Below are 26,762 nucleotides of genomic sequence, written 5' to 3' on the forward strand. Positions count from 1 at the left end.
TTTTTTTCATAGCATTAAAACCAGCTGGCTGCTGATGGGCTCTAAATGACATCATCCTACTGTTAAGCGTAAGGAATCCTGGATTTTTAGGGGGGTGTGACTGGGCCCTGTAGTCTTCTGTCGCACGCACTAAAAGCTCAGAATAGCAGGGTTTAATCTACCTCGACTCGCAGGTGAGCTGTGACGGGCTCCGCCTGTCTAATCCTGCGCCGACCCACTTCTTACAGTTGACAGGTGACTTCCCAACGCAGGAGTCATCACAACAAAGCCGTAACCACCCGAGGGGGGCCCTCCGTCAACCCACAAACGCAACAGGTGATATATTCATGCTGCCCCCCCCGAATAAGATACCTTGTTAAAGGACAACTTTATAGACACGCGCTTTATTTGTAGTAACATTAATCAAATTAGATTGAATGACCCTATGCAAAGAAACACATCAATGAGAAAGACAGAAAAGAGCCGGAATAAGATGAACCTACAGGAGCTAAACAAACAATAAATGACCTAACAAACTGTGTACAGTAAATACAGTCGGGTTGCTAGTCAACGTCATATACACACACACATCGATCCAAACATACACAAAAATATGTACATGTGCTTTGCATGTGATTCAACTATTTTTTTTTCTTCTTCATAAAACAGAAAAAAGATTACAAAATTGATAAATATCGTCCCACAGGGTTGTTTTTATTTTTTTTTATTTTTCAGTGCCTGAGCTCTCGGTTGGATTTAAATGCTTATTCTGGCCTTTTTGATGCTGCAGCAGGAACACGGATATCGTACAAGGCTGTACAAGAAGGTCGAAGGTCACACTTGCTGCTCTTCAAATTGTCAGGTGTTAGTGGTTGTTAGGATTACACTGCAGGAAGTTGTGAGGAAGAGGAGGAGGAGGAGGAGGAGGAAGGAGGGGAGTCTGTGACAGGCCAGCTGCCCACAAATCCACCCCGGACTGGTTACAACAGAAGAAGCCCCTCTTGTCATTGTGTGGGTGGCTGCGTCACAGGTAGACCCTCCTCAGGTCTCCAGGTGAGGTGATGGTGTTGCACTGAGGACACAACTTCTTTGCTCCCTAAAGAAAAAGAAGAAAAAACACACATTAACATACTCTGATCATTTTTGCTCAAAGTTAATGTGAATGAATACAATGTTTTACCAGGGTTCGAAGCCAACATTCTTCACAGTGAACATGCCAGCACTGAATGGAGGTGAGAGGGGTTGTGTAGGTGTCCTGCAGACAGACAACACAGGGGAGGACTCCTTACTTGCAGTACACAAAGCGGCCACTAGATGTCCACGTGATGCTTCAGTTAAATCCGCTTTTATTGAAGCCCTTCGCACAAAGGTAAAGGTCAAGCTCTGGTGTTTAGTGATTAATTGCATCATATATTTTCTGTTTTAATGCGGGGTAAAATATATATTGTTTAATCGACCATCTTTGTTCAAGTTCAAATAAAGATTAAAGCACTTTCTGTGTTAATTGGCCAATCATTTGCTTAATAAATCATGAATTAAAATGTGAATGATATTTTTTGTAAATCTTCAGCGACCAGCAATACTGTCAAATTTTATACAGTTACTTTGTTCCCTCAACGGCCCAAAACGATACAATTGGATGAGCAACCATCTGGCATTTTTCTTGATTGATTACCTATTTTCTACTTGATCACTTGAATAATAGTTACTTTTACCAGAGTAAAAAAAATGATCATTATCAGCGCTAGGTCTCAAGATGTAGATCAATCGACATCAGCAAAAATAAATAAATAATTATAAGACACAACACATATTTACAAAAAGAAAAAAAAAGCACAATACATACCAATATGTGTCATATCATGAAATCATCACAACAATTACAGTAAATTCCAATAAAAGAGCATGACCGATTTGATTGACTTATTAGTCCCTACAGGAATATCAGCCGTTTCTGCATCGCTGCGCTGTGATCTCTATTTTGTGTGTCTGCTCTGCTGACTTCATTCGGCTTCGTACTCACCATGCAGATGAGGCATTTAAATCTGTCTCCTTTAGACAACTGTTTCTCCAAATCCCGTATCCGAGCTTTAAGTGCATCCAGAGTTGTCAGTGTGGAATCCTCTGTGAGTCTGCACGCACACGCACACACACACACACACACACACACACACACACATACAGATGGACGATAACAGGAGGGAGGGGAGATGGGAGGGTGTGCGTGAGTTAGGCATACACTGGCGAGTCATTTATAAATCGAAGACAGATTAAATTATTCGCTGGCCAACATGGACACTGAGCATGAAATTTAACAGCAATCACATTGCCTGCATTTACTGTCTCATTAATCATAGGCCGAGGCTGTGTGTGTGTGTGTGTGTGTGTGTGTGTGTGTGTGTGTGTGAGAGGTGAAAGAGGGGGGATGAGGTGTCAGGGTCCTCACAGGGACGCACACAGAGACGCACATACAAACACCGGACAGACTATACGAGCAAACGTACTGTACCACGAGGCATTAAGTGTGATGAAATGTGTGTACACGCCTGCTATGACCTTGATTGATGATATCATCAAATTGATATTTTATTTGTGTGTATCAGGTTGGAGGTAGTCTGCCCCCAAAATACACTTTACAATAAGGGGATTGGCCACCTTCCTCAGCTCCGATTGGCTGATTTACACCTGACTTTGTGAGCAAACTACACTCACTTACCACTTTGGTTCGGCTTCAAAGTTTAAACCGTGTGAGATCAAATCTTACCGCTTGAACAGTATGTGCTGACATCCAAAGTGAATGACAAACCCAAACAGAACCTTATTCAACAGGCGAAAGGACATGAGTCTTTATTCTCTGTAGACTCGTTCGTCCCCTTTTTCCTCAAGTCAGACCACCATTTTAAATACGAATTATTTTAGTGACTGGCCTGTTTAAAAAAGGGTTTAACGACAATAAAATTGGGAAGTGAAGCTATTTCTGGTGCCGGGAGACGTTGCATGAACAGGTCTGCTGAGGATTGTAAAGTGTGAGTGAGGAACTCACGTTTCTATCACAGAGTTTTTGCAGGTTTTGGGGAGAGCAGCTGTGCCGCCGTCCACTTTCTCTCCGCCGCTGGTAGAAGGAGTCGCTGTGTGAACGGATAACAGAGAGGCATCGAGCTCACCTTTACTTATTCCATCTTTTATTTGATCAATTGATTCAAGTCGCTTAAAGGTTTTCTTAACTCACCGTCATTTGACCATTTGGAAAACTCCAGGCTTACTCTGGAGTCAGGTAACACACTGCTGCTGGAACAGCACATCAGAAACCAACGCGTTACAACCAAATACCCAAATAAAAACTATGAGGAAATGTATGAAAGGATCCACTTTCGTTTTAAGATCCGCTGTGAATGAGACACGTACTTCACTGTTGTCTCCTTTGAGTTTTCTGCCGAGCACGGGATTACATCTGTCTCTGTGTATCTGAGGACGCAGATCAGGAAACATGGAACAACATCTCACAGATGCTTCAAAATTAGTAAACGTTTGACTAGGAGCTTTGGAGTTTGCAAGAAAAACCAGAATCCATCAATGAGGCACTCGGGCGTTCATTTCGTCAAGTGAAAAGCAAACTTTTCCACGCAGTCAGCGTCGCTCTGTCGCACCAAAATGGGAGCGAAAAGGATACTGCGCCCTGCCGTAATCCAGGGTATCGTCTCCATCCACGTCCAGGTCGGCGTCGCTGTCTCTGCATTCTTTGGAAGTGGCGCCCAGCAGCACGGCACCTGAGGAACACACGTCCCCCGCAGGAACAAACGTCTCAACAACTGTCGCCTTTCAAAGGATATGGTAGAGACGTGGGGGGGTGGGGGGGGAGAGGGGGGAGGGGGGTTCTGATTTCTAAGGTCAGGGAGAATTTAGGCATCACAAATGTTATGTTGTTGTGTTTAGGTCAGTCAGCGTGGAACAAGTCTGCAGGTCACAGATTCCCTTTTTTAGTGTAAAGGAAACCGTTACTTTCAATGTGACCTCGAAGGCATCCGCTGCTCCGCTGTAATCCGGACTGAAAAGTTCAGTGGTTTTTCAACTGTCACTCAGTCACATTATTCACCCTCCACCGAATAGGATCTCACACATGGGTACCTCGATGGCGCACACACACACACACACACACACACACACACACACACACACACACACACACACGTTAGTGACGCGCACAGATTCGTGCTTACCTTTAAAAGCCCCGACTACGGACGCGGTCTGAGCCCTTCTCCTCTCATTCCACTCGTCCTGGAATGCCACAGAGTCCGCTGAACCCTCCTGAAACACACACACACACACACACAGCCATCAATGTTACAGTACACAATATCACTGTCTCGGTGAATATGTCCATGACACTGATGCTCCGAGGATCAAGACGGAGCGCAGACTTTCGTCCGTCATCTTTGGGGACAGAAAGGAAACACACACCTGTCCGCTTTCTTGTTTCCTCCTCTTCAGCTTTCCGATCCTGACTGGGAACAGAGAATTCAAAGGAAAAGGTCACAATGACTTTAGCTGGTCCCTGGAACGTCTTAGAACTTGATTTAATTCCTGACTGCACATTTTGTGTAATCCAAAAGTTTTCAAAAAAAAATTCATTCACGTTTTTACTTACCAAAAATGTTTTGGGCAAGAATGTGAAAATTGTGAGAAAAAATATCTTTATTTCAAAATGTAGCCACTTAGTTTATTAGTAAAGTAGTTAATATTATAGATTTGGCCAACAGTTTCGGCATTATTTGTTGTATGCTTTAAACGTTGCAACAAATGCCACTTTTCTTTCATTTGTGGTGTTAAATAACATCAAATGAATAATTGGGGCATGATGTGAATGAGCTGATCTGACAACAAAAACATTGAAATATATCAAGATTTTTTTTCAAGTTTATTTTTGTTGACATATACATCTAAATAAAAAACAGTTTACATTTCAATGGCCTTGTAACAAAAGAAATCGACCACATTCAAATTCACAAACCAAAATCTGAAGTACATTTACACGAAAGAGGCACAAAGCGCAGGCTTTAGATATTCAACGACTGCAGAATTTATTTGCCTGTGGATGCAAAGTTTTTCCTCCCGTCCCCAATCCCCCCCGCCCCCCCCCCCCCCCCGGCCCTCCTCCTCCTCCTCCCTCCCCTCTCTGATATAAAAGTTAACATGGCAGAACACCAACTGCACCTCCTCTCCCACTGTGACCCGACTGACTGCAGATTGCAGACGGGGACATTACGTTTTAGGGGCTCTCTAATTCCCGCTGGAGGACAGTATAGACCCCCCCCCCCCCTCCTCCCTCCCCCCTCCCCCGAGGAGGGACACGCGGAAAGAGCTGGTGGCCGTGACCCGAGTGCCGCCATCCCAGCAAAACATAATTAGGGTTAAAGAGATGGTCATAGATGAGGAAGAGCTCATCGAACAGAGGGAGGAGAGAGAGAGAGAGAGAGAGAGAGGTTGATTAATCAACAGAGTAACCCTCCTCCTTTCTTCTTCCTCCCCTGACATGTATTTAGAAGCTCATTATGCTGTCCTGTAATAAGACCCAATAAAGGCTAACAGACCTCGACAGCACTGGCAGTGTGAGGAGTCAGCTGGAGAATCTCAGTGTTAATAATAATACCCGTAGTGAGACGTCTGCGAGTCTACGCGTCTTAATCGGTTTTTTTAAATAGTTACACAGCTGCAGGAAAAAAAGGAAAAGGTTGTTTCAGCGTTGTTTGTCTATTAATGTATTGTTTAATTCTCTTCTGTTGTTTTTTTGGTCCCACTTTGGTTGAATATTTTATTGTTAATATTTCATCTTCATTTCATTGTTAATAGTTGCTTTCTCGACTAGTCTGCTTCATAAAATTATTTAAAGCCAAGACTTCTATATCATCACTCGATATATATGATGGTAACGATGACATGCAAATCTAATTCGACTGTGTCAATTAGTAAACTATGTATCAGACATCATTTCTTATTTAAGTCCTTTTTGTTTGACATTTAGGGGCCTGGAAGCAGAAGCCATCGGCTGCTCACTGGAGTCACTGTTGAGGAGGAAGCGAGTGCTTCTCGGGGGGGGGTGTCTTACCAGCTTGTGTGCAGTCTAGGTGGGCTCCTGCGCTGTGGGGGCGTAACGGGGCAGATTTGACGTAGCACCTGCACCAGCAGAGGTCATCGACTGTTAACACATCAAGAGGTCAAAGTTGAGAGGTTAATAGCTCCTCTGCTCGTGGGGGCGCTAGGCCGGGGTGCGGTGGTGAGGGGGTGGTATCTAAGCCACTGGACTGGTGGCGGGACTGGGAGGAGGTATGGGGTGGGGGGGAGGGTGGGGGGGGGGGGTCGAAAACACATCACTGGTCCTTTCAGTGGGAACAAAAGAAAGTATACGGTTTGGAAAAAAACCCGTTTCTTCATTGAACCCTTTTGCAGCGAGGAAGCACGACGTACCGTTTAGTCTGGTGTGTCTGTTGGCCCGGACCCGGAGAAACGTCTGCAGGAAGGAGATCAGAATGTTGAATGAATAGACAGCAGCGTGATATTAACACATATGATATTTTCGATTCTTATAGTCAACTTTATCGGAAATCAAAAATACTGAGAAATTAGTGATCCAATACCTACTCATTTTTGTATGCTTTCCTCTTTAACTTAACATACTTAATATTTTTATTTTCTATGCTTTTACTATACTACATTTTTTGTGTTTTTTATATATACAGTATTACAGAGTTCTTTAAACAAAACGGACTTGATGAACCTTTTACTTGTATAGAATGTGGTAAAGTGCCTAAATCGGAAATACCAGCACACAAGTCTGGTGAAGTGACGTCTATAAAAGTAAAAAAAAAGACATCTACATAAACAGGAACAACTGTTTATGTTTATTAAGTCTCAGTAAACTTTGAGGAAAACTTCACTGAGCGCTAGTGAGAACCCAAACGTGAAGTACTGTCACTCCCAGTACATCGTTGGCGGATTAGTTATCACCAGCTCACCTGGTATCGGTCGGAGTGGGCGTCCTCGGATCCTCGAGCGGGCGAGGTTGGAGAACCTCCTTCGCGCTTGATGTGAAGCGTCAGAGACTAACGGAGAGAGAACCGAGAGTCAGAAAAGAAACTATCACAGCTTCTGCGCTGTCATCAAACTCAGGACATCAACGGTTTACCTTCGGCGTCCGTATTAGCTGGTTGTGCTGCTGCACTGGAGTGGCACTGCACAAAAGAGGGGAAAATTATCCAAATGACACACACACACAAGTCGTCTCCCTTCTGTTCCCATTAAATTTACCAACACAATATTATCTTTTAAATTTCATCTTGTGAACACTTTCTGCTTTCATCTTGTCAGAATATGTGTCTGAGTCTGTGTGTAACCTCATTTTACTCTTTCTCACTTTGTGTCTATCGCGCAGATACTGTACACACACACACACACACACACACACACACACATACAGTGTCCCCGTGGGCCAACTTCAATTTGAAACCATTACTGTCCACGAAGCGGTCGTTAAGCAGATTTGGAGTGTAATGTCTTTATTGGAGGAATCATTCTTTTGGTCTAAGCAGCAGGTAATGTCTCTGTGTGTGTGTGTGTGTGTGTGTGTGTGTGTGTGTGCACTGCTGGTCCTTGTGTGTATGTTTGAGACTGTGCGTCTGCTTAAGGGCTCAAAGCAGCCATTAGAAGGACATTATCCACCCGCTGTGTGATTGGTCGCCTCGAGGCCCGAAGTCTGTAATATGAAATATGTAGGGAACAATGAGGCAGCTTGTAAACACTGTGTGCCGGTGACAGAGGAGACAGGAGACACCACCTAGGGAAACTAAAGGGAATAGTGTGTGTGTGTGTGTGTGTGTGTGGGGGGGGGTTCCTCTGGCTACAAAATCTGTCACCGTTTATTATCACCTGAAAGCTGAGCAGAAATAGAAAGCCCAGGACACAAAGCAGGAAGAAAATGACAAATGGATAACTGAGAAGAGAAAAAAAAATAGATGGTTGGAGATGGGACGTAAAGACTTTAATTCTCACCGGTGCCATGAAGATAAAACCCAGAGAAGTTGAATGAAAATAATCAAAAGAAGAATAGCTAAATTGCAAAACGATAGGAAGGGAGATCAGATGGTGATTACCTGAGGTGTGTCTGGGCAAGTTCGGTCAACTCCTGCTCCATGTGTTCCTGCAGCTCCCCTGGTCGCAGAATGGCCTGGCAGACTGGGCAGACTGGGGCCTGAGCGTCATAGAGACCCCTCACTTTGCCTGGAAAACAACCAGAATGACAGAGTTAAAAGAAAAAGTATATTACAGTTTTACCACAATGCTAAGGAAAAGGTGCGTCACTGCTTCCTTCCTTATAACGCTCTGTGTGTGTGTGTGTGTGTGTGTGTGTGTGTGTGTGTGTGTGCGTGTTCTGTACTATTGACACACAGCGGCAGTGAGAGTGAAACGAGGTTACATACACATATATGCACACAGACAGACTGCTATAGCCCCCTGCTGTCAGTGTGTTGACATCATAGGCTGTCAATGGGAACATTACCCAGGGGGGGGGGCGCTCGCCCCATTGGGCCCCACTGATGGATTACTGCCATAAGCAGCCAGCTGGGAGCATGAGGAGCTCTACTATATCAAGATTTTACCTACTAGATGAGGTGATTCACTACTGAAAGCCATCAATCACATGTAGAGAGCTAGTAGGCAAGAGGCACCTAATTTCCATCAGTGCACAGTCAATGGAAAACAAATGACAGAGGCGGGAATCACAATTTAACACGTTTTAATAAAGAACATTACAAACAGATTCGTCTTTTGGACAGTTTCTCAATTTCCCCCTCTGAAGGTCCTTGAGGAACCGTATCATCTGCACACCTGACCGAATACTTTTTACCCGACCGGCGACGCAACAAGACGTCAGACGTCTGCCGCCAAGTGCCGACCCCCAGTTGAGCTATGAGCCCCCACAACGAGGAAACCAAAAAAGACAAAATGGCCTCTAAATAAAACATGGGATGGTAAATGGAAAGTGGAGTCAGGTGTCCTTGGAAGAGCGACAGCTCTCCTGGTTTCACCCCTCTCTCTCCCTCTCTCTCTCTCTCTCTCTCTCTCTCTCTCGCTCTCTCGCTCTCTTTTTTGCATCCCCTTGCGGAAGTCTAAATGACTTTTCCCGACACGCATCGAACGTTCCCGGGCTTTCGGCGCTCCGCCGCCCGGAACATGCAGGCATCAGTAAACAATGAAATCTCTGGGCTGAAATTGAATTTATAACCACATTACCTGCACAGATAACGTCTCTGAATGGCGCCGCGATAAGAGCAATGGGATTTGATTTTCAGGTGTTTTATTGGACCACTTTTTGGATAAGCCCCTTTCCTCTGACTACAGCCATTCCCCCCCGCTCTTCACCTCTGTCCCACAAAAACATCAGATTTAATTATCAGCGGGCATGTTTGGGTGTATGGGCGAGTATGTGTGTGTTTTGCTGAAGCCTGACTCCCGGATTGTGCTGTGCTCTCATAAGTGACAGTTGTCGGTTCATGACCAGCTTTTTTACACGTCTGCCGCCCCCCCCCCCGCGCTGCCCTCCGCCCCTGCCCACATAAACCCTGTCAGTATCAGTCAGCCTCTGCCCCTCTTCAGCCTGGGGGGTCTCAGACACACAACAGGGGGCTGTAAAACCCGCCTGTGGGGCTTGTTAAATGTTCTCTCACTACGGCAACTGGCGCGGATGGATTGGCCCTCGCTGGCCCGGGATGTGCTGAGTCCGACTGGCTCATCTCCAGATGGATTCCCCGTGTCTATGAAGGGTTCCTCTTTGCCGTCTTTGTGTCTCCGCAGCGCGGGGCCTTCTCTCGCTGGATGTCTTGCTTTTTTTCCTCATTTGCTCTCTTTGCTTCACTTGATGTTCCCACTTAGGAGGATGCTTCTTTGGCTAAATTCAAGAGCTTTGTGATGGAAGGCTTGATTCAATTTGTATCCCTATTTGACTATGCTACTTTTGCAGTAAAAAAGGAACAACAAGGAAACTGTAAAATACAGTGGTGCTTCATGTACGAGAGGTAAATCCCTATCAGCACACACAAACACGGCTGAATACAATCTCTTATCTTCCTATGGATTTGAAGACACACCCTCAGGGAGAAAAACCCATCAGAGAGCTGCGATATGCCCTGTCTTCACCATCGCGTGCCCCTCAAGATAGGGAAGCTCTGAAAAATAAACAAGATATCGTCCTTGTCCCCTATTGTGTGACTGATGGTCAAACCCAGCTGCCGTTGTTCTGCATTCGAGGCCTGGACTGTGACTGTCCTGCGTCGGTTGCTCGCCACTGCAACAGAGAGATCAGAATCCCGCTGACAAATCCTTGAAGCTCCGAGCCCCCCCGAGGGCCTGGGTAATGGCCGAATCCAGCGCCCATATGACGGCTGCCAGTTCTGCTGATGCAGACGGAGCGGAGATGCCTAACGTGACCTTTAGTGAATGCCACATCACATCAGGCCGGGATGTCACCGGCTGACATTATGCTGGGGCATGAAAAGGCTGTTCTGTAGGGGGGGTAGAGACGCGGTGACGAACGTCCCCCCGGTGACAAACCTGTGGCCGTGGTATAATTCTGATTGACGCGAGGAGGATTGGACGCCTTTGAATGGCAGGGGATGTTGGCTCGTGGAGGATGTGGCGCTCGCCTTGCGTCGCCCGGGTTCGGTCTGATTTTCACAGGGCAACAAAGTGCTGAGACAACTCCCTCCAACTGGCGTCATTATCCCAATCATCAAACAATTCTCTAAGCACATCAGAAACCCCGCTATAAAGTCATAACAAGCACAAGCTCCATATAACCAGTAGGCGTGCAGAGATCGGTGGGGGGAGAAAAGTTAACGCTTGGCGGCCAACACTGCAATGGTGGGTTTCTGCAAGCAGGTCCTTGGCACACTTTCACAGGAGATGGAGGGCTATAAAAGCCATTGGCTCCTGCCACACCTGTACCCCACCCTGTCCCGCGGCCTGCTTCCTATTTAAAAGCATCACATGCAGGATATTAGTCAGGCTTTTTTGCCGTCTGTGAGGTAGAACCAACCTCTGAAGCGGAGGGGAGGGGAAAGTATGCAGGCCGCCGTTTGTTTTTTATTGGGGAAATAATGGCCTATTGAGAGGTTGGGTATTTAATGAGCAACATAATAGGCCCTGTTGTAACACATCTGCTCTGAGCACAGTCATTTCCTCAGCTTTCAAAGGCTGCTGCGCCAACCTTTGAAACAGCGAGTTTAGTTGCTTTTGACTTAGTACTTCTAGATATCTGTTTTTGATTAGTTGCAGAATCGCTACACCGGTAATACACAAGCTATAAACGTGCCGCTTGGATCCATGTTAAATCCTAACCACATTCAACAGCCGATGAAGATAACTCTCTCTCTCTCTCTCTCTCTCTCTCTCTCCTGGCTTGACCTCAAATCTCCCACAGTCCAATCTAATTCCAGCATCCTTCAAAAAATATCCCTCCTACTCGGCAATCAATTGTGTTTAATGTATTAAAGACACTCACCACAACCACCGCAACCTTTGGCCCGTCCACAAATCAATGCCTCGTTAGACCACTAATGATCATTCATTGACTAATAAGATCTGTATCAACCTCTTGTAGAACATTGATTGGCCTTTGGCCCCTGTAGTGCTCTGTGCATTATGTGGAGAGACGGGAGATGGCAGTTGTAACTCCTGGGGAGTCAGGTGATGAAAAAGCTGCTGGTGGCAATGGACAGAAATCCTAAACCCCCCCCAAATAGACTCATTCTGAAGCACCTCAGGCCAAATTCCTTTTCTTCCGCCATACAGATCAATGGACATAACCTCTCTGACCACAAGTCAATCAGCACACAAAGCCCACAATTCCTCTCGTTCCTTACTCTCTCTCATCTTCCCCATTAGACATGGCGTGGCTCAGCATGCATGTGTGCAATCACCTCGCTGACAGAGAGTGGACTGGGGTAGCCTGGCGACTGTGTCCCCGCGACCATGCTTTCCCTTCTCAGGACCCGGGGGCCAAGATCGAACCCTGCCTCTGCCTCGCTCCGGCCAATCAATCAAGACCTCATTGAGATGCATGGCTCAATGGTCTTTCATAGTGACTTACAGATTGCATAGAGGTAGTGGAAGTCAGGGGGGGGGTTGGGACTGCCCTTGGGTATTTGCAGTAACATGAGGCTACTTACAAGCCACATCATGGGGGAATATCTGCAGGTCTATTTGAAGAAGGTCCGCTGATTCATGGTGGGTGCAGAGCTTATACTCGCCAGTTATGTTCTTTTACAACATTAATGAAGTCAAGATTCTGCAACTGATACCCAAAAAGTTCATATTATCATCAGCCTAACTATATCAGGTTAGGTTTCCTCCTGAGCAGATCCAAGCAAACTCCAAAAGAGGGGGTAAAGCACAGGTATTAGGAATTCTGGTTACTCTGAGATCAAGTCTCACCTTGTTCGGGTCTCACCAGGAACCTTGTTGTCTCTTTCCTCCTCTCTCTCTCTCTCTCCTTACTCACACTCTCATCTATCTGCCATCAGCTGCTATGATCCTCCAACAATTGTGATGTAATCCAGCTCATACTCTGGGCAGCAAATGCCAAATCCAGACTTTGACATTTTCTGACTGCTGTCTGTCAAAGTCAGTGCTGCCGTGCGTTGGATCATGAAGCCGCAGAGAGCGGACGGCGATGGAGATGTTCACCGGTGGCCCGTCACTCGTCTGATGCCATCCGCCGCCACTCGCTAGACAGACTGAAATATACAGAGATCCGGCACTGTCGTGCTACATCACATTGTCACGACGTGAACCTCTCTCAGCCCACTTCAGGCAATCGATTGCCACAGTCGGTTTAACTTGAGTTGCTTTTTTGCCAGGAGGGAAAGGGATTTATTCCTCTGTAACATTTAAAATGTCATCACATTTTCGTGATTTTACAATCTTCTACCGGAAAACAAAATAGTGCTTCTATTAGGTACCATAAAAAATTGACATGCACGCCTTGCTTGCTAACAATTTGAGCATCAATGAGCCCACTGCCCAAGATGTTGGCTCATGAAGTCATATATTTCATAATTTCAACCATACCGGCATGACTGCTGCAATATACATACTTTTTTCAGGAGTTCCCCGTTGGTTTTACGTGTTCCCGTGGATTGAAGCAAACATGACAATACAAAACTGTACATTTTGTGTGTGTGTGGAGAGAAAGAGAGAGCAAGAAAGGGTGAGAGACATCCAGGAGCTAATTCCTCATTAGAGGCTCATTAAATTGGCTCTAAAAATACAAATCACTATTAGCCGGACCACTGATTAATACACATTAATACTCTCTCTGTGTGTCTCATCCTCTCGCTCTACCTTATTATTCCAGTGTCCCCTCATCATTCGCTCTCATTTTCTTCTCCCCTCCCGCTCTTTCTTCCAATTAGTGGTTAATAAGGAGAAAATTAGAAGATCGCTCCATTGCGTGCATCGAGTACTCAACTTTTTCTAAACAGTCTTGGACAAACAGCGTGTCACTGTGTGTTGAACTCAGCGAGTTTAATTGCAGCAGGACTCATCCGTGGTTCAACAACTACACAGAATAAACAAATTAATCCTGACTTAATCATTGTTAAGTTGGGACGGTTTTCTTACAGCAGTGTCTAAGACAGAGAGCTCTCTTCCTGCATGTTGCATCTCACAATACTTCATTTTCCGTCCGCTTCGCCTGCGGTGAGGAATTATCTATAGTTTCCAAAATGCATTGAACCCTCACTCCCCCCCGGAGATCCGACCCATCAAGTAGGCAACCGCGGTGCCAAGTCTGGCCCAATCAGCGCCGTAGGCAAACAGGTTTCTCTGTCGCACGTTCACAAATTCCCAGGAAAAACACACACACACACACACTTGCTTCATTTTAAAGCAACGAGACTCAATGAGAGCAAAGTGAGCTCTCTGAACACATCGATCAGCTGAACCAGGCGCATTCTCAAAATGTAGACGAGGTTCCCAGATGGTGGTGTGAGATTTAAAGTGAAGTAATTTGGACACATGTAACAAAAACAGCATGGTTATGAGAGAGAAGGGTAAAAGCGAGGTATATTATATTATGACAAATATTATGACAAAAACACAACCACCTTAAGTAAAGCATTACATCACATTTGCTCTAGGGGAATAACAAATTAAGATTGTAGGACAATTTGGTCCATCTACAGAACATTTTCTTTTTTCTTTTCACCACTCATTTAATTGATCTACTTTTCTTGTGATTTGTTTGGTCAGCTAGTACATTCTTTATTAGGTCAACTATGTGCACTTGTGGGTTCTTGTTATGTTGTACTGGCTTCATTTCATGGAAAACTGCACGAACACGACCGATAAAAATACATTTCCCGAAAAAAAGAAAGGAATGAGAGAGAAGAGGAAGTAAATACACAGAGCAGAGATGAGTAGAACTCAGAAGTACGAAAATGAGATGTTTAAAATAAAGTTTCATTATAGCAGTGCTTTTCTGTGTTCATTAAAAAAACAAAGCCTTGCAAAAAATCTCCAAAAGAAATACCACACCCACGTGCTTCCCCTCACACACCTGTCCCACATACATTGTGTAGAGAGCAGGTGAGCGTGGACCATCAGGGACACCCTAACACACTTCAAACAACGGCTAAAATGTTGTGTTTCCTCCGCAGGAAACATGCTGGGTTTAAAGCCCCGCATTGGGCCTTAATCACAGTGACAGCAGGCCTCCAGTCTGAACTTTTTGGACACCAGACCGCAGCGTCCCCCTTTTGTGACTCATTACAGATACCCTATCTGCGCCCCCCCCCCGCCCCCCTCCTCCTCTCCCACAGATAACATCTGATACTGACAGAAACAGTGTTGACTGCTGATGGTACAGAAAGACCACAAGCACCTGGCGCTGTGTGACACACCTGTGTTTGGGTTAGTCACACTTCCTAAATGATGTTATTGTGTCTGTCTGGATGAGCAAACAATTATGGCAGATGACGATGGTTTAATCGTGAAAAAGTGGAATGATACAGATGATTTAACGGCTTATCTCCAGTTACCCACACAAAGGAAAGAGGGATCTGGTGCATTTAAAAGCCTTTGGCTTGGGAGATTATTAAAAGCTGAAGAAATCTTTTCACATCTTCTTTTTCAAAAAAATCTAGGAAAGCCCTTGTGTATATTATTTTCAGTAGATACTGATACCTTAGAAACTTCTCAAATTTACACTTAATGGGCAGATATAAACTGTATGTGTTCACATAGAAATGTGAACATTTTATGCGACATTCTGTGTGGTTACCTATATTTTTTGATCTCCATTTTAAGGTTTCTACAGATAAATAACTCCGGGAAGGAATTTGTAATCTGTTTGTCACGTGGTCCAGACTGCAACGGATAAAAGAAATTAACTAATGGCATCAGATATAATGTAACATTGTAAACTTCCCAAAGTAAAAATATTTCTTACAGATCTGTTGTGGGGAATTCACAAATATTGTAAACACGTTAAAGTCATTGTGTCTATGTCTATGTGACGTTTTAAAAATATCAAGGACAATGTCTTACCGTTGAAATAAATTGTGCGTCTTAAGCTTTACAACGCAAACAAAAGCGGGGCAGTAAATTACTTTGTGCTTGTTTTCTTTTGAATACAAAAGGGCATCCCTGCATGCTGTTTGTGGTATCCCAGCACCTGACTGACTCCACTCGACCCTGAAAGCTCGTTGAGAGAAAGATATATCCAACCTTAATACAAAACTCTCAAGTGGAGGGATGGCACTCATACATCAGACGAGAAATCACTGTAGTGATGGTTTTATTATGCGTGTGTTTGTGTGTGTGCGTGTGTGTGTGAGAGAGTGTAGATGGATTTGTCAAAGAGCAAGTGTGGAGTGAAACTAAAGAGTGTAAACATTTCATTGTTCTGAGTGTGAGAGAGAAATGTGTGTCTGTTGCATCAGTTACACACTTGGGCGCTGTAGCCCCGGTGAGTGCAGCGCAGTGTGAGCCCGTTCGATACGCCCCTCCGATCTCCGCTGTCAGCAGACGCGGGAGAACAAAGAGGCCCGTGGCAGCGCCGGCGGGTATAGATCTTCTCTCGTGTGTTCTCGCCCCGCCGGGGTCACACAGGAGCCGCTCGCAGTTCAATCTCCTCTACTCGACTGATCAGGAGGCTTTGAGCCGCTGCTAATGAGACCGGACTCTCTGCGGTCTGCAGGACCCCCCCCCCCCCCCCCTCCCGAACCAGCGACAGGATCCTCCTTTCAGGGGGCTCGCTGGACTGGATTATCATGGTCTGTACAGTGCTGAAATCTCTGTGTGACTGTTCTCCAGTGAAACTCCGCCACAGTTGCATAGCAACTTGATGCACTACACTGGTGCCATTTGCATTGAAACAATCCACAGCATGAATCCCATAATCATTCAGTGATTGATTTGTAATTGCACTAATAGGGTCACGGCCGAGACAATGGGATGTGTGAGTCCCTGCTCTTACTCGGCTTCACAGTCTCGCGGCGGTCCTGCTGAGAGCTGGCTGTGTGGTCTGTGGGGACAATTAGCACAATCTCCATACTAATGGCAGCCTGTAATGGACACTGCTGAATCTGCCTGCCACTGTGTGTGTGTGTGTGTGTTTGCATATTATGCATGCGCGTGTGACGGAATGTTTGCGGATGCGCATTTCCTTCGGCGTGAGTGCCTTGCTGTGTGTAGTTTGTGTGTGTGTTGAGTGCGCGCTGACTTTATGTATTTATGTGTGTGTGTGTGCGTGTGTGTGTGTGTCTGCCTAACAAGTGAGTGTGCACGTAGCCGGGCCTGTGTTTTTACTCAAGTGCCCCCCCCCCCCTAACACCAGCAGCACCCCCAGCTCCAGCCCTGATCCACGGCCACTCATTAGCACCATAATAAAGAGTTGAGACGAGACGTAAAAGGTTATATACTGCTGGACTGCTGTTATCCTATCAATTATCTGGCCTGTGATTTATGGCCCGGACCCAATGCAGCTCTGTGAGGAGAATTGGGGGAGTGTTTACACCCCTACGCAGCGGGGGTGAAGGGTCAATCCTGGCAACCTTTGACATTTAAGGCCGGGCTGCACCGGCACTGATGGGAGTTTGAAAAGTGACTAAATCGATAAGTGGATCTTTAGGGATGCATATGAAAGCAATGTGTACTGTATCCTGTGCTTGTTTGAACAATCACATGCATTTAGTAACACAAATTACTTCCTCTCTTTATATAAAGTAAACTATTTAGTGTCAGCTCAATAGAAAGAGGAGAAGTCTAAACTATGTATTTTTGTTCTTTCACCCAGAAACGCTGCAGCAAACTAAAGAAGCTTTTCCTTTCATTCTAATTCAATATTGCAACAAAAAAAAAGAAACATTTGATGATCTACAATAGCTGCCAATTCTGCTTTAAAAAGCCACCGCGTAGTGTCAGGACGTCATGTATCTGGGGAGTAAAGCTATATCACGCCTGGCATGCCTTTGACGTTTCGGCTTCTGTCAGCCTCCTCCACAGCTGGGAGACTTGCAGCGAGCACCAGTGACATGCTGTAATGAGGAGTGTGTGCGATACAAGGCGCACACACATACGTATCTATATACACATATACATATTTGTGTACGTTTGTGCAGGATTGGTGGGGTCTTACACTGTCTGCTTAACCCCAGCGTTTGCCCCCCCCCCCCCCCCCCCCCCTGCCCTCTCTGTCTAACCAAGTGATTTGTTAGGCTCCGGGGACAGAGACTGTTCATGTGCCCGTGTCATTTCTGCGATTCACTCAACAGACATAACCCCGCTGTCACCACGGCAAACCTTTACTATAGACACACACACACACACACACACACACACACCAGGTCTTTGATGTGAGATCAGAGGCAGCCGTGATGCAAGTCGGTCAGGTGCGTAGACAGAAGTCAAAAGAGGGAAAAGGGAGCGAAGGGAAGAAGGAGCGTTGGCCTCTGTTAAAACAACAAAACCCTCGGCCCTGCCCTCATTATGACCCTCTCTCTCTCTCTCTCTCTGTCTGTCTCTCTCTCTCCGTCTCTCTCAGCACACTCAAGCCTCCCTCCCTCACTCGCTCCCTCTCTGCACGCAGGCAGCGCCGCTCGATGGCAGCAGGCGACGCGGTGACTACAAGATGTTCCCGCTGCTCATGTTTCGCCAGAACATTGCGTTGATCTTCAAACAGGTGCTGACGGTCACCACAACCCCCCCCCTCCCTCACCCACCCTCACCCCGCCGACCACCATTCACACACAGCCACGTACAGATTTCCCCACGCTACTGTAAAAGCCCGCTGCCAGACTTGTAGAAAATCTGGTCTGTCTCGGACAAGCCGTGTGGTCCTCAGCCTGACACTCTGATACCACTGAAGATACAAACACACACACAGTCCACAAATACGCTATGACGTGTTAAGACAAATAAATCTAAAAGCTTGGGGGGGAAATGTACGCGTTGCCTCTCTCCAGAACAAGATGTAGGAATGGAGGTAAAAAGCCAAGAAGAGTTTTCCCTCCTGCCAGGATGAAAGCCTCTTTTACTTGGGAGAACATTAGGAGAACAAACTACCATCACAACAGGAGGGGGAACAGTCAACCGCGGCGTGCTCTCACATCAAACACAGGCACCATTAATATTGTAATGCTTCCTCGCCGAGTGTTTGATATCTAGAACAAGACTACCAGTGTGGTCAGCTAGAGTTGCACATGTCACTTATTGGAGAACCTCCAGCTTTCAAAACAGAAGGAAAGGCATTGTGGCTGCAGCATGCAATGCAAAAACATAACTCATCTAAAAATAAAACAAGAATTGACTTGAACTTTCAGTGTTTTTAGTATTTTTAAAATTTGTTTCTGGAAGGATTAAACAAAGCTTGATAGACATGAAAAAAAAGAAAAACAATTTCATGAAATACATTATTATAGGTTCACTAAGGAGGCTTGTTTGTATTGTCTCTTTCCTTCTCTTTACCAGCCAACACTCCTGGTTGTATTTTTTATTAGACCTTCCTATTGCTACATAATACAAAAAAAAACAGCCATAGGCATATGGTGAATGTGACTGTTGATGCATTGAGTGCACACGCGAGTCTGCCCGATAAGGAGCATACACCCTGGGAATAATAGCGGGCAGCGGATACTATATGTCTATGCATGAGCATCGAGTGGTTTCTATTGATCTCCTGTGGCCTGCCAGCGGGATGTAAACACTGTGTCTTTCAGCACGAAGCTCCACTCAATACGAGCTGCCGTCAACAACTGCTACACACAGAAAACCCGGCGCACACGCGGCCTTCCTGTTGTCAAATCGGCACACACAGCCAGAGCATACGGCCTGGTGTGTGCGCGCAACTTATACGCACAAATAGTTGTATAAAAAATAGACAAACACACACAATGCCGTTAGGGGAAGAAGCGTGTTGCAGCATAAATGCAATCGTTTTACTCATTTAATGACAGCAGTAACAGACCAAGATCAAACTCACACAAAGGTGTGCCTGCAAACCCCACACTGCGCACACAAAGCATGTAAGCTCTGTCTGGAACAAGCTCAAATCCTTCAAACTTCACCACTGGGATTATCCACGTGTCACATCTAAGATGAATCTATGTAATATTGATCGTGTTCGGGCGGCGCACTAGTCCGCTAACAGCCCATGAATAACTGTGTAGAGGACACATCTGGTCGACAATCCTCAATGTGTGTTAGCGCTTGCATGTTCCTCTCTATTAACTTCCTGCAGGGCTTATTTACGGCCAGGTGAAGATTCAGCGAGTCTCTCGGCGCGTCTTTGTCTACGGCGGCCTGTGCTCGATGTAGACCAGTTTTAACTACTAGTAGTCACTTTCATTACTAGTCTATTTAAGTCTATTTAAGCTTTCGTGTTTCACTTTACCCAAGTTGACACAAGCAGACTGACTCAGGTGATACTTTATATGCTTATATATACATATGATATGCTTTAATGTGAATGAATGAATAGTAAAAAAGATAATTATGTCCCTGACATGAAGTCGATGGGCGGCCAGACGTCCCTGACTGGAAACAACGGGACCATTTGAATATGAAATATACAAAAACATCATTTCAATCTGTCTGTTGTTCAGTTGTATGCTGTCTTATATAAATTAGGAAAATGGCTGATTTACTAACCTTTTGCAATACTAATTTCCTCTCTCATTTTGAGGTGTGTCACTCATAAAGAAAACCTGTATATTTGCCGAGTCGTGTTGGCTTTACACACATATATAAGTATACAACGGGCAAAACTGCCAGCTGGTCCGCAGCTGACGGTCTGGTGGCCTTCGTGGATTACTTTGTCTACTCTGCAGGTGAAGTGTTTAACCTCTCTGACAGCCACAACCAGGGGTTTGGAATTTAACAAGTATCACAACACAGGGGCTCTCAAACATCTGGCTCCAGTTATCACAGCTCTCACTCAGCTCTGCCTCCAGAGTGATATATGGACGCACACACACACACACACACACACACTCACACACACACACACACACACACACCACTCCGTCAGCGTCCGGCCCCCGGTGTCTTCGCCACTGATCTCCTTCGGTTTCCCTTGCCCCTGTTTGCGGTAAAAGGCCATTTTAGTTCCAGCTCAGGCCTGCGGCGGAAAGCATCTCCCTGAGGAAAATAAGCATGATTCGCTCCAGTGAAGACATCTGCCCTTTGTGAGCGAAGCATGGCTGTTTGAACAGCTGTCAGCGCGCACCGTGCACCTCAGATATTCCCTGATAAAACAGGGGGGGGGGGCAAGTCCGGCAGGGGGGGGGGGGGGGGGGGGGGGGATCGACAGAAGGCAGACGACGGATGGACAGGAGGACTCGTAAAATTCAGTGCCATGGCTGAGAGGAGATGCCCTACATACGTGTCGAGCCGAGAAGGGAAAGGTGAGAGGATCCACTGCAAGTGTCGCGTCATGGGACAGTCTACTTAAGCGCCCCCCCCCCCCCCCCCTTAAGTTTAACGGACTGCAGTTTTGAGGACAGTGCCTTGCTCACGGGCACATCCCTGAAACCCGACATGGAGACTGAAGCACTCGAAGGAAGCCCACACAGACACGGGCAGAGCACGTAACCACACGCAGAAGGTAATTGCTTTCATGATGGAAACTTTTAAAAAAAAGTATTAAAGTGGGTTCATAGGGTTTAGTTTGTACTTCAGCGGGCATTTGCATTGCCATCGCCGCGGCAGAAGACACACTCTCACGACCCCAGAAGATTTCAAGCTTAGCAGTTGAGACTTCTGGTCCTGAAGTAAAGAGTGTCTGTTACCCAGTCAAGAGGAACAAGTGTATGTCAGACTTAGAAAAGTGCAGGGAGCTCAATTGCATTAAAGCTCTTAGTTTGCCTGAGCTCCAATCTAATTGGATAAAGCTGGAAAAGCAGCTTCCGTTTTTTTTTTTTTTCCTGCCCGAAAACTTTGAGGAGAGATGCTCCGTCGTGTCCTATTCCCCGCCCCACCCCCCACCCCACCCCGCCGTCTTTTGTCCTTGTCAACATTCCCCAAATGAGATTCCCAAAATCAGGAGGTGAGGGGAGCACGCATGCACGAGTGCGCAGAGCAAACATTGTCAGACAGACACACCTCTCGTGCCAGCATGGCGGCTGGCTGGCATCTCTTTCCCTTCCCTGTCCTTATTAAAATTCCATATTGAGATTCCTTCCTGCCACTCCGCCTCCCTGGCCCCGTCACTCAGCCACCAACCAGCGACAAAATCGGCAAGTTTCAACAAAGACACACACACACACACACACACACACGCAACAAAATCCAAACTTTTCTTAAGACAGCTCGTCCCTGCTCCCGCCCTTTATGTGTGGGATGAAAGTTTCCTTTAGGTGATATGTATGAAAGCGGGTATCAGCGTTGCTCTCCCCCCCCCCCCCCTTCTGTCTCCGCCCCTCTCCATCTCTGCCCCCCTCCTCTCATTGTCATTATTTTCAATGGTGCTCCCCTCTGATCTGCCTGGTGCTCTCTCTCCTCTCTCTGTCTCCCTCTGTCTCTCTCCGGGCCCTTTCATCTGTCAGCCGCTTCTCTTGGCGACCGCCACTGAGTGGAGATGGGGAGGGTGGGGGGGGGGGGGGGGGTTTGATTTCCCATCATGCCTAGCATTGCCTCCCCGACTCCCGCGTAACCCTCTCCTCCCCACCCCCCCCCCTCCTCTCCCACCGAGGCGAGTGTTGTGCCCCCGCGTCGTCGGGCAATTATCCCCGGGAGTAATGAGGAGCGGCTCTCCCTCCGCGGCGCACACTGACTGACACCTCTCCCACTCATTTGTCAACAAATCAGACGGCTGGTGTGGGCGGCCATGTTGAGCTGAGGGTTGTCGCCGGGAAGCCGAGGCTGAGGCGCCTTCGCCGCGTCTCCCTCCCTGCCTCTCTCTTTCTCTCTATCCTCCTCCAATCCTTTCCTCTCTATCTCTGCCACCTCGTTATCTCTGACAGGGTGTCATTCGTTCCAACACTCACTCCTCCCGTGTCAACCCTCCACGCGCTGCGATGTATTTGTGTTCCTCAGCGGCCGAGAAAAAAAAAAAAAAGTCTGACTTCCAATAGGCCTAATGGTCATATGTGGCTAATGATCACTAAGCTGAACAAGTGACACAGTTCAATGTATTTGTGTCAAAGTCAGTCACAGCCAGTTGCTGTGAACACTTTGTCCAACTACGATAAAGACCAGAGCGCACAAGGAAAAAATATTTTGAGATACGTCTTTACTCACAAAGGCTCCTTTCAATTTGTCACCATTAGGCGAGGCAGCTGCAGAGGGTATGTAAATCTCACCTGCCACGTCTTTGATGTGCCAATTAAACCCGGTACATTTCACCGCATTCTTTAAAGGTGTAAGATCAGTGACTTGTGTGTGTAAGCTTTAAAGCGTGCCTCTACTGTGTGCGTGTGTGTGTGTGTGTGTGAGTTACAGCGTGTACTCACCGTGCTCTTTGCGCTCCTCCGGGCTCGACGACGCCTCCCCGTCCGACAGCAGGCCGGACATGGAGAACAGCTTCCTCCCCGAGTCCTCCCCGGCCTTGAGGGAGCCGCCGGGGGAGCCAAAGTCAAACTCCTTCCCCTCCACCTCCGGGAAGCAGCTTTTCAGCCTTTTGGCGGGGGTGAAGGCTGAATGGTAAACCCCCGACTCCCTCTCCTCTTGCGGGCAGGAGAAAGGTCGGAAGGCGCCCACCCCGCTGTGGTTGAGCATGCTCAAGGTGGAGCAGTCGAGGTTTGGCGGGGTGAACTGTGGGTGCAGGTGGAGCAGAGAGGCTGGGAAGTCTCGGGAGGGAAAGGTGCCTGACATGGGGCCCTGGCGCTGATACATGGAGGTGAAGGTGTAAGAGGCCGAGGGGAAGGGCAGGTGGAGGTCCTTCTCCATGGAGGTGGGGACACCAAAGGGCCTGGTGGCCTGGCAGGGGACGGAGGCGTCTCGGCCGGCCTCGGCAGTGGAGGCAAGCACCATAAGGGCAGGGGAGGCCAGTGGGGCTGGCAGGTAGGAGGAGCTGTCCATCTTGAAGGGGCGGTGGAGGTCCATTTGCCTCCCTGTTGGTGGTCCTGAGGAGAGGAAGAGGAGAGGAAACCCAGAGTCAGAGGAGAGTGCTGAGGTTGAGTGTAAAAAGACACAAGCAGCAACACAAAAATAAATTATAAATTGTTAGAGATTTGGTTATTTTTTCTTCCGCACACTTTTACATTTTTTTCTATTCTTGAGACATTGATTGATGAATAATTAATTAGATCTCTCTTAGGAATAACTTATTTTTACTAATTCACATGGATTTATTTTTTATAATCTCCACTGCCAAAAAAGAAAAACACTTGCAAATCTTGAGGCATTTTTACAACTACAGCTTTGGACTAATTTCAACAGAAAAGTCTTGGATGCCTGCAAACAATTAGGATGGAATAAATTGACTGTAAAACACACGTAACCAAGGCCTTTTTATATTACATTTGGGAGTTTTTTTCTTAGTAAATCTGTAAATTGCCTGTTCTGCCAATTGTGTCCAATACAACACAATATGACATTTTAAGTTGAATGAGCTTCTTGAAATTTAAGTTTCTCAACATTACTGTCTTAAAATGTAAAATACCTAATTGCCCAATTGCATCAAATGCTGAACAGAGTGTAATAAATTCCAGCTTATCTAAAATGTTACCAAACAGGTTGAACAATAATATTAAGTAGGAGGGGAATATCTGCTCGTTCCACATTTATTAAACTAGAATTAAGAATTAGTTTTTGTAAAAGGCCGAAATTAGAAAGTCACAACTTACAGCACACATGGTTTTCCCCAGATAAGAAGGCTAACTTCAATCTCTTTTTTTCTAATAAATAAATAAATAAACATTTGTTAAATTAAAGTTTGCACTTTTTAATGTACAACTTAATTCACTCAAACTGAACCAATTGAAAAAAAATAGTGACTTTTCATAGTTCAAGTCTCACAAATCAAGATTTGACCCAAGCATTCAAATACTATCAAAGTATCGAACAGTTTTCCCCTGGAAGCGCACAAGTTGCCTCACCTCAGAAAAAGAAAAGAAAAATACGACATCGCTTCACCACCCACACAACACGCGGCGATCAAACATCCAATTAAACCAATTAAACCAAACTTAAACTGTAATCACGCGCGTTGTCGCGCAGCATCAGGCGGCACTTACCGCTTGGAGAGCGAGACGTGTTTTCGGGAAACTCTCCTTCTTTTCAACTTCTAAACGTTGAGTTGAAGGGACGCCGCACTTTCTCCCCCCTTGTCGCGCAGGAAAGTGAGAAGAGAAAAGAAGAAGAAGAAGAAGAAGAAGAAGAAGAAGAAGAAGAAGAAGAAGAAGAAGAAGAAGAAGAAGAAGAAGAAGGAAAAAAAAGCGCGCAGCTGCTTTCGGCTTCTCCAGTCCTTCTCCAGATGTTGCGAGTGTTGAGCAGTGAGTGGCCGCCGAGACGCGTGGAGTTTAGAGGGCGGCCGTCGGTGCGTCTCCGGGCTGCAGCAGAGCGTCAGTGAGCGGACCTCTGTGGGTCTCTCCTTCATGCGCTGCGTGTGACAATCTCGTCCCCCCCCCCCCCCGCCCCCCTTTTCCTCTTTCCCTGCCCTCTTTTTTTTCTTCTCGGTTTCCCTCCCCCTCCACACCTCCTTCCGTGCTCTTTCTCCCCCTCGGACGTGATGGACACGCTCATTCCATTGCCCCTCGTGCGTTAGAGTGAAATTGATTCGAAAGAAGAAAAAAAAAATGAAATACAGTATTCAGTTTGGCCAACCGAAAGACAGGGAAACTTGATATTGATATTTACCTGGAAATATAGAAATACATTTAATATAAATATTTCTTATATTGATCTTTGTCTTGTTGGTCAACAGCGACACACAACTTTAATGCGAATTACACCTGTAATTCAAATGTAGAAAAAGGATCAAATCAAAAATGAGAAAAAGCTTAAGCTTAAGTGCATCAGGTATCCAAAATACGCCCCCCCCCCCCGCCCCCCCCTCACGCCCCCCCCTCACCCAAGCCACCACTTTGTGTGTGGGTGTCACTGCTTTCTCACTGCGAATGGCAGGGGATGAAGTTATCCTCCCTGAGCCTGCACGTTCTCCAGCATGTGTGATTGACACTCGGGAACATTCTCTTTTGATGAGACACAATGCAAACCAATGGTATTATTTGTCACAGATAATCTGCTTTCAACTCCAACACATTAGACACAGCGTATCTGCATTATTCATATCTGATTTCCAGCAGAAAGCCCAGCTCAGAGCGCCACAAATCAGCCCAAATCACTCTTAATTTGTTTTTATCGGTATTGGTATTGCTTAAAGACTTTTTGAAATAATGTAATTGAAATAATTCCTTATTCCCCGGAGCCAATCCAGAGGCTTTACACTGCTAATCTAATGTGACACGCAATTTCCGTCTCTCAGACGATTGCTTCCCCTCAGGTCCCTGTCTTTAATGAACAGCCATTTGGCTGTGAGCCTGTGTGCGTGCATTTGTGTGTATGTGTGTGCGCAATCAGGGAGCAAGAAAGAGTCCTGAGATAGGAAATGAGTGAGATGGGAACATCACAGCCAAGAAGAGGCCTGTGGATGGAAATCAGTGGGGTTTAGCGCACTGACTTTAAAAAATCGGGATGGTATTTGAAAATACATAGATAAATATTGACTCTCTTGCGTGTAACTATGGCCTGGACACCACCTCAGTGAGAAGAAGCTTCCTCTCACACCTAAAGACGGAGGGCCACACGGCAGAGACAGACCTGGGTTATGGACACGTAAACCGGAGTCCAGACTGTCTCTGCCCTCGGACCAATGCGGGGGCGTGGTAACACGCGTCTTCCCTCTGACAAGGCAAGGTCGTTATTGCGCTTAGGGAGCCTCACACATTGTTTTGGGGTTAGACAACCGCATGCCACCACAGACAAACTCACAGTCCAAGGTTGGATGAGACTGACACAAACGTGGGGGGGGGGGGGGGGGGGGGGGTTGAATTCCAAAATAAAGTGTTGCTCAGGGCAAGGATGGCCTTTGATTCCTCACAAACTAATGACCGCAGGGTTTCTAGGAGACTGGGATTCGTAAAAATCCCCCCCAAAAAATACCTTCATTTGCAAGTTGATCAGTAAACACACTCACCACAAGTGGCCTCATTGACATTCTGATTATTATTTCCACCCTTCTCCCCCAATTTGCCCCGTTTGCGCCAGTGGCTGTGGGTGATGTACGAAGGATG

The 26,762-nt window shown here is 46.3% G+C and overlaps 1 protein-coding gene across 1 annotated transcript; it reads right to left on the minus strand.

The window, feature by feature from the left end:
* Positions 1-199: 199 nt before the first annotated feature.
* Positions 200-25,053, minus strand: rnf220b (ring finger protein 220b). Its single transcript, XM_037468627.2, has 16 exons — positions 24,705-25,053; positions 22,980-23,591; positions 8,124-8,250; positions 7,160-7,205; positions 6,990-7,076; positions 6,442-6,484; positions 6,083-6,172; positions 4,438-4,481; positions 4,197-4,284; positions 3,650-3,746; positions 3,385-3,444; positions 3,209-3,267; positions 3,023-3,107; positions 2,003-2,111; positions 1,160-1,234; positions 200-1,075 (listed from the first exon to the last, which is right to left on the minus strand). The coding sequence occupies exons 2-16, from the start codon at positions 23,569-23,571 to the stop codon at positions 1,004-1,006; spliced, it is 1,674 nt and encodes a 557-aa protein (XP_037324524.2). The 5' UTR covers positions 23,572-23,591; positions 24,705-25,053; the 3' UTR covers positions 200-1,003.
* Positions 25,054-26,762: the final 1,709 nt, after the last annotated feature.

This window comes from Pungitius pungitius, chromosome 7 (assembly GCF_949316345.1).
Source record: "Pungitius pungitius chromosome 7, fPunPun2.1, whole genome shotgun sequence".
Classification (NCBI taxonomy): Eukaryota; Metazoa; Chordata; class Actinopteri; order Perciformes; family Gasterosteidae; genus Pungitius; species Pungitius pungitius.

Coding starts and splice junctions, on each gene's coding strand:
- rnf220b (XM_037468627.2), bottom strand. CDS start 23,571: ATGGACCTCCACCGCCCCTTCAAGATGGACAGCTCCTCCTACCTGCCA. Junction 6,173..6,441: donor CAGACACACCAGACTAAACG/GTACGTCGTGCT, acceptor ATGTGTTAACAG/TCGATGACCTCTGCTGGTGC. Junction 3,445..3,649: donor CTGGATTACGGCAGGGCGCA/GTATCCTTTTCG, acceptor CTGCGTCCTCAG/ATACACAGAGACAGATGTAA.